The following is an 8,181-nucleotide window of genomic DNA, read 5'->3' as shown; positions in this document are numbered from 1 at the left end:
GACTGGAGATAGGTTAAAAAAGTAGGAAACAGGCAAACACCCACCATAGCACACACACTCTGAGCTTTGGACATGTTGGCAAGCAGATCTTCATAAAAATAAAAACCCATCATCCTTCCACCATTTCTCATGTCCATTACAAACAATTAAAAATACTACTAGTTTTCAGCTGTAGTACTGTTCCTTGTCCAGGTTTAAAAAAGACTCCTAACAACTCAGTATCCCAAAAGGTGTCCAAATGCTCGTTTTCTGCTAAGGGGAGCCTTATAGCGGTAAGCTATAGAGTTTAGACAACGCCTCTTCCTCTGAAACACGGCTAACTCCTCAAGTAAGGTACCAGCTTTTCATCTGCTTAACCGTTGAATCATGGAATCAACCAGGCAGGAAAAGATCTCTAAAATCATCAAGTCCAACCGTTCCCCAGCACTGCCAAAGCCACCACTAACCCGTGCCACTGAGAGCCTCATCTACGCGGTTTTTGAACACCTCCAGGGACGGTGACTGAAAACGCGGTTTCCTACCGAAACGCATTTTAAAAAACAAACACACCACAAAAAAATTGGCTGATTTCCTGGGGGACACCAGAAAGCCCCGCGGGGCGGGTCACCCGCTCATCTGCGAGCCGCGGTGGCGGCTCGGCTCCGCGCAGACACCGCGGCGGACGGAAGGGGCGGCCGTGGCGAACCATCGCCTCAGGGGGCGCGCGAGGGCACCAACGGCCCTTCCCGCCCTTTTGCAACGGCCGTCGGCGCGAGCACTGCCCCCTGCTGCCGTCGCCCAGCAACAGCCGAGCCACAGGGCCCGGCGCGGCGCTCGGCCTGGGTCGGTGCTCGGCCCCGCGGCGCCGGCCGGGCTGCTCCGCGGCGCGGGCATGGCGCAGAGCCGCGGCGACCTGGCGAAGTCGTGCAACATGGTAGCGCGGGACAACTGCTGGTAACGGCCCTGGGCCTCCCCTCCCGCCTGCCCGCCCAGGGGAGATCCGGCTCTCGGGCGGGGTGAGGCTGAGGGAGTTAGTTCGTGCTCACTTGGCGTGTGTCCGCACAGTGCATGTGCTCATTCGGGATATGGCAGCTGCAAAACCCGAGGGCTTAGCGCCGGGTTGGAGCGGCGAAGCAAGGGATGGCCGCGGGCTGCCGCGCTCCCCGCCGGGCGAGGAGGGGCCGCGGGGCCGGGCAGAGGGCCCTTCCCCGGTCAGTAAAACCGAGAGGACGCGTGAACGGGCACTGGGGCTCATCTTCCATGTGTGTCATAGCAAATCTGACCTCCTCCGCTTCCCAGGAGGAGCGTAATTTGCAAGTGTTTTCACACCTACTGTTTCATTTCCAACTCACGGAAAATATTTCCCCGTTACCTCCAAGTCAGTTGTTAACTCATGAGTAAACTTGATTCTGAGGTAAATGTCTCAAGCTTCATACTAAAGCGCTGTGCTTTGTGACAGCAGCAGTTGGGTTTGCATTTTTCCCTTTATTTTAATGGAAGCTTTCAAAGTAATTTAAATAGTTCTCTGTTTCAGGAAAAAATACATTGAAACTGAAGTAGAGGCTGCAAAAAAATGGTCTCACAAATGGGGATTCTTGAAAACACCTCTTGATGAGGTAAAAATGAATGGCATATATATAAACATATGAAATTGTACACAGATTTATGTGGACATAAATTATGAGAGCACAAAAGGCTGGAAGAGTACTGAGTATGCTTTACTAAGCTAAGTTCTGAGGTAAGAAGTGCACTACTTTTAAGATGGGTTCAAAGCTTCACTTTTCCTCTGAATAAAATACAGCAAGTGGTAATTTATATGCTGTGCATATTCTGATATATTTCTCTTGAGAAGCATGACTTCCAATAGTGTTAACAAGTACTAGATGCACACTGACAGGAAAATATTTCCCCCTTGTCTATCCATATGGTAGTTTAAAAATCTAGGGGAGAAGGTTCTAGCTAATTAAATTTTCAGTGGGGGAATTTACAACAAATGAAAATATTTGGAGAGATGTCTATTCTCAGCACTGTTTAGATATTAGAATATAGTAGCACATAATGTACATTTGGAATCACAGTATTTCGTTGCTAAAGAACAGGGTTGATGCAGCCCCTGAGTAATTACAAATGTACTTTCCAGGAGGCTAGAAGTACTTAATCTGTTTTAGTTTTTGAAAATTCCTACAGGCATCCAAGTTAGCACCTTGGAAAACTTTGGTCCTCTAGGCTTCAACATTCATCTGTCATGCACACCTCCTTTGCACAGGCTACAGCTGAAAAGTTGACAAGCTACACATTGCTACTATTGGTGAACATGTGTATTTAGCTTGTCAGTCTTAGTTTTGTGGTCATATAAGATAAATGACAAGATACATTTCTAGCCCTTTTTGGGGCAGTAATGTAGTTAAGAGAGTTGGAATCACTCAGCAATATTTAGCCTTTCATCTGAAATTCAGAATTATATTACTTTCTGAAACCAAAAAAAAAATATTACAATGGTTTCCAAAGCACTACAAGAAGTAGCCCTGTTTTACGTGGAAAGAACAGGAAATTCAGATGCAATAGTGAGGAGAATGGTGTCACTATCAGATATTTCAGCATATTTCAACAGACAGAGTCCAATTTTTAACGCTAATGTTTTGGTTTTAGTTGATTCACGATAAAAAGGAAGAAAATACAAGCCCCAAGATAGAGCTTCCAGAACATCTGCAGGTTCGACCTGTGACACCTGTGGAAAAATACATTAAGGTTAGAAAATTAGATTTTAAAATTGCCATGCAGCAATATCCTTCTTAAGAAACCACACAAGCTCTAAAAATCAGTTGTCTTGTAGAGGTGGGCCTTTAACTAAAGGTCAAAGTAAATTGTATTTGCAACCCGAGCAATGCTTTAAAAGCATTCATTTAAGACAAGGAATTGCCCTTTGGATATGGTTGTTAGTTCACAGAGCTTTCACTGTACATAAATCACTGTATATAATCATCTTTCTGTAAAGCACCTCCCCCATGCACTCCATCTAGTATCAGAACAGCCAACTGTGCAGCTCGGTGCAGAACAGTGCTCACAGAGCCGTTGATGGCTGCTGACGAGTCATTGCTGAGATACATACATCTATATTACTTCAAGCCTTATCACAACCTAACTCAGTTTTAACTATTGGCTAAGATGCAGTCATTTTCTGGCTTTATTTAAGACAGTCTTCTTTTTGTCAGAGATAATGCCACCGTCCTCTTTAGTTGCAAAAATCAGTAAGAAGCCAGTTCTAATGGGCCAGTTAATAACTATCTGATTTTATATTATGTGATATATATTCACATATTCAGAATCTAAAAGTTGTCAAACAGCTGGAAATGAGAGTGCAATGTGACTGATGGTTTGATTTAAAAATACACAGTGTCAGAATCACCAGTGCATAGTATAACTACACAGGCAGCTAAATCACTGACATTGGGAAAGGACCATATTCCTAAAAGGGGAAGCAGACTATGCTAACAAAAAGGAAGGTTAGTCCACTTAGAATAGATTAAGGAAACAAAAGAGATTGGAAATTCCTACTTGCTGAACTAGCTTTCTTTCAAAGGATTCCAAGGGTGGGGAAATAAAGCGAGGAAGTAGTAAAAGCTTTTACTGAGATTAAATTGAAACAAGAAATAAGAGTTAGTGCTGAGTGTGGCAGAGAAATTAAATAGCAGCATTTCTGCCATTAGTTCTACTTGTTCTCCAGTTTTGTCTCAAGCCTCCAATTTCAGTCAAGTTTACCTCTGCTTCAGCACAGTGTCTGTGTTAGCAAATCATGCAGACAGCTATCAGCTGCTAAAGTAGCATGCATAGCTTAGTGCATACTGAAACAGGGATCATAGTTTCCATCTCACCTCAGAATCTTTATTTGCTAAGGAAGATAAAGATTACTTGTGATTTAGGTCCCCCTTACATATTCAGAGTGAAGTTTTCTAAGACCTTATACAGAACTGTGTGCCTTTTTGCACATTTACCTTCCTGGTAACAGTCATCATATCTGTTCTCTCTAGGTTAGATTAATAATTGGTTCTTCATAGTCCCTTCCCCCAGATTGCAAGTGGGACATGGTTTCCTTCATTATCCTGCTCAGTGGGTGGCACTTTTGGCCATAAAAATTATCTTTTCAGAGGAACTGCTCCACCTAAGTATCACAAACATTTTCTAATCTTGGCCAAAGAACAAAGTGAAGCAACTCTGGCAAGAGAACTGAAACATTGTTCTCTTGCTGTGTATTTCTCTAAGTCCCCAGATGCTAAAATGATATAATATGCCCAATTGAGATGATTCAGCCAAAGTAAGCACAGCAGTCGGTGAACAGAGTCTGTTGGCTTTTGTTTTGTTTCCTTTTTAGCTAGATTAGTTGCAGATTAACTTGATGCTTACCCATCCTTTAAAGTAGAAAGAAGGTGGAACAAATAAGTAGTTGTTGATGCAAAAGGCAGCTTGGTCAGTAATATCTTTAGCATTTGGCCCCAAAACTATTATTCTGTAGCTGCATTGCTACCAAATACATTACAGCAAGTATAAAATGCTATTTCTCCTGTAGAGAAGTTAACTAAAGATTAATAAAATAATCAAAGATTATTATTATTTAAGGAAAAAACCTAAAGCTGAAGATAGGATTCTTCTAATAACTTAAAGCCTTTAGAAAGATGTGGAACAAACCTTTTTTTTTTTTTTTAAGCATGCTAACATACAGTACTAAATAATATTTTGTGGTTTGATTTCCTGTTAAACATACCAATTTAGATAGACTGGCTTTTTTTAGGAGGGTGGTAAATGAAAGTTACTACATTGGAATTTGGCAGGTTTACTCCTCTCTTTCCCTGTGCCTTACTATAGAAGGGGACCTAAATTATTCTAATGACTTTCTAAATTATAAACTATTGTGTATTATAAATCAAACTTGCTTGCAACTGGGCTTTCAAAGTTCTTATTTCCTAACACTAATGGCAGTGTGTGCTCAGGATATTAATTCAGCAAATTGCACTTAAAAGTACTATTTTTTAGAAGTTTTCATTTCCATCCACAGTACAGCACAAAAGAGGATGTTGCATGACAGAAACTACAATCAAAAACCTTTCAACCATTGAATTCTACATGTTACTTTTATTTTAGGTGCTTCCATCTCCTCCAGTACCTAAGACTACCCAGCGGTTTATTGGTTGGAGATCAGTTGTGCCAGAGTTGCAACTTGAACGTGGTTTTCAAATCCAAAGCTGCAAGGGTTCCTTTTTCAAGGATTTGAAGTGGCCGTGTGAGCCCTCTGATTGAAATTAAGAAATAGCAGCTGGGCACATAGATCCATTTGCATCCCTAAGGAAATGTTCTAAGGTGGACTGTTGGACTGTTAAACACTTACGCTTTAAAAAATCCACACTAATTTTGGTAAAGCGTGAACATTTTAATGTAGCATTTTACTTGTTAGATCTGTGGCATCCAAACTGTTAACAATGCTTTAGGTTTACTTTGAAGTAACAGTGAATAAATTCCTATAAAGATCACAGAGCATGGACTACTTTTATTAGCATTAGTAAGATTATTATTTTTAAATATTTATTGGAAGTCTTTAAAAAAAATTAGTTTGTAATAACAGCACATTTTTATACTTGTTTCTTCATGGAAACCTCCATTCAGAGTCAGTTTCACAGCAGCTTTTTCAAACATAAATACTGACTGCCATGCTCCTGACAATCCTGTGCTGCTGCTCATTCCCAATTCATCACTTACCAGCACTGGAATCAGTGTTTAGAATTAGTTTTCGATCAGCACTCTGGACTGGCCCACTATTGAGTTGCTCAATCGCCTGTGCTAGCATGAAGACATCTCTTTTGTACAGAAAGAGAATGAGAAGAGACAGAGAAAAGTAGTAGGCATGGCTTAAATTGGCTCAGGCTGCCATGGAACTGCATCCTTGCATTTGGAAAGAAGCTTTCCTCATTAAAAACCAAAATGCAACAAACAAATGAACACACTTGCAAAAAATAATTAGCAGAGTTCATTATAGTGCGTCCACTGCAGCTAGAAAAGAAAGGCAAATCAGAAGTATGGTTAAGTCATAATTATTAAATTCACTGAGTAATTTCCAGTGCAGCTGCTGATTGCTATCAGTAAAGCACACAAAGGCCACAGTGACACCAAGTCACTTTCAAAAATCAGTTTTGATACCAAAACAGGTTCTTTCCAATTAGTTGATCAGAATTGAAATGTGTTAAAAAGTATTTATGTTGCTTCAGTTTTGTTTATACCAGTATTTATACCAACCGGGATTGATGAAAGACTCAGAAACAGTAGGGAATTGCACTGGGAGTTACTGGTGTAGCTACCTCAGTGTTATGGAGCTCAGCCTTGCACTTCATGACCTACCTGAAGATTTGCCAGGACTTCTGGAAACTCAGGAGGAGAATCACTTAGTTGCAGCAACTGTTTGCAGGATATAGTTCCTGCTAACATGTAACTGGCTAACATGTTTAAACTAGAAGATTGTTTAAACAAGGAACAGCCGCCAAGAAATCAACACAGGCAGCTCCTTCTAACTGTATTAAAGAGGAAAGACTTTCCTCTTTAATCCTGCTGCAAGGTCTCCTTTGTATTCTGCAGCTAGCAACATCTATTTCTTGAGTCAGCGGTAAGTCCTTGGCTTTCATAGCAGTAGATCAGCAGCTAGTGTTTGTTCTTTCCTTCTTCCCAAGAAATGACTCACAATGATCAACATCCCACCTTTTTTCTTTCTTTTTATTTAACATCCAGTTCCAAATGCCCACAAAATAATAATATTTTACTTTTTCCATATTCTTTACAACTAATGGAGAAGTGACTCATATCCTTTGGAAAGCTTACCCAAGAATAAGAATACATAGCAGAAGTAACTTCAGACATGTTACTTAAAAAACAGAAGAAAGAACAACTTGGAATCAAAGTCTGGAAATTTAAGCTAAATTGCAGTTTAGCTACTAACTGTAACATGTATAAACTATTCTTTGAACAAGCAAGATAATTGTAAGAACAATATTTTAAATCAGTGTGCTTGCTTCTCATTGCTAGCTTTGTATATGTATTCATTTTAATCACAGGCTTCAGTTTATTTTAAGGTCACGTATAGATCCTCTTATTCTTGTCTGATTTGTATAAACAGGTATTGTAAAAATTACCGTGTGATTTAGTAGCAGCAAAATTACATTAATTCAGGCCAAATGAAAGGGGAGCTTCAAGACCACTATTTTTTAAAACCTGTCGTATTGAAGAACCAGAGCTGGCACCTAATATCCAGTAGAGGTTTGTGTGAAGTGAAATCCAAATCCATGAGAGTCATGGCTTGATTTTGAAAACCAAAATAAATTTTGTCCAGCATTTACAGTTGGACATTTCTGAATCTTATTCCCAATGTCTGAATATTAACTCTGTACTAACAGTAAGGGTTTTCAGTTATGCTGCCCATTGTTGAAGGTACCTTCAGGAGATATTTTGATACAGCCTATTGGGATGTGTAAGGAGTATCGTCTAAAATTTGAACTCATTCCTCTAGCATAAATTTGTCAGTTGTTAATTGAGCCATGTATTTGGGGTTTTGGTGTTCAAGAATATATGAACCTATTTCTTTTCCCAATGCTTTTAGCTTGACCCTTTATATCTGAAAAAATTGTGTAGAAGTTGTGGATTTGTAGCTGGCACAGGACTACCCAATGAACAGCCCCAGTTGTGAGTCCAAAAGGCCGATTACAGAATTATTAAATCACCTCGTAATGTTTCAAACCTGCCATTTAATTTGTGGAAATTAACCTATTTATTGGAGCCAAGTTGGGCACATGAATGTCACTGCACACTGTAAAATATCACACCATTTCCAAGGTCAGAATAGCGTTAGTAAACTCAGTGCACACACCGGGGAAACACTTCAAAACACAATTAAATCACTTCAAAAACGCAGCAAAAGTCAAAACAATTTTAATTCTATATAAAAGTCTTAAACCTGCACTTCTGTGCAAGTCAGAGCAGAATGGGCCATTTCTAAACATACAGTGAAACATATGCAGTTTATTTTTAACCAAAACCTGAAAGCGAGATGCAAGTGTATTTAGATGTCTTCTATGCTTCAATCTAAATTTCATTTGGTGTAGTTTCGTAAAACTTTCTGTGGTCTAATGTTCATGTTAGCAAAGTGGTGTGCATGGAAGTTCCTTCCTA

General features: G+C 40.0%; 1 protein-coding gene across 1 annotated transcript; it reads left to right on the top strand.

Annotated features, from left to right (window-relative positions):
• The first annotated feature begins 830 nt into the window (after positions 1-830).
• On the top strand, positions 831-5,503 carry C13H20orf85 (chromosome 13 C20orf85 homolog). Its single transcript, XM_030503346.1, has 4 exons — positions 831-933; positions 1,514-1,595; positions 2,629-2,727; positions 5,116-5,503. The coding sequence occupies exons 1-4, from the start codon at positions 872-874 to the stop codon at positions 5,269-5,271; spliced, it is 399 nt and encodes a 132-aa protein (XP_030359206.1). The 5' UTR covers positions 831-871; the 3' UTR covers positions 5,272-5,503.
• Positions 5,504-8,181: the final 2,678 nt, after the last annotated feature.

This window comes from Strigops habroptila, chromosome 13 (assembly GCF_004027225.2).
Source record: "Strigops habroptila isolate Jane chromosome 13, bStrHab1.2.pri, whole genome shotgun sequence".
Taxonomy (NCBI): Eukaryota; Metazoa; Chordata; class Aves; order Psittaciformes; family Psittacidae; genus Strigops; species Strigops habroptila.
The sequence above is the reverse complement of the archived record's forward strand: the minus strand, read 5'-3'. Positions and strand labels throughout refer to the sequence as shown.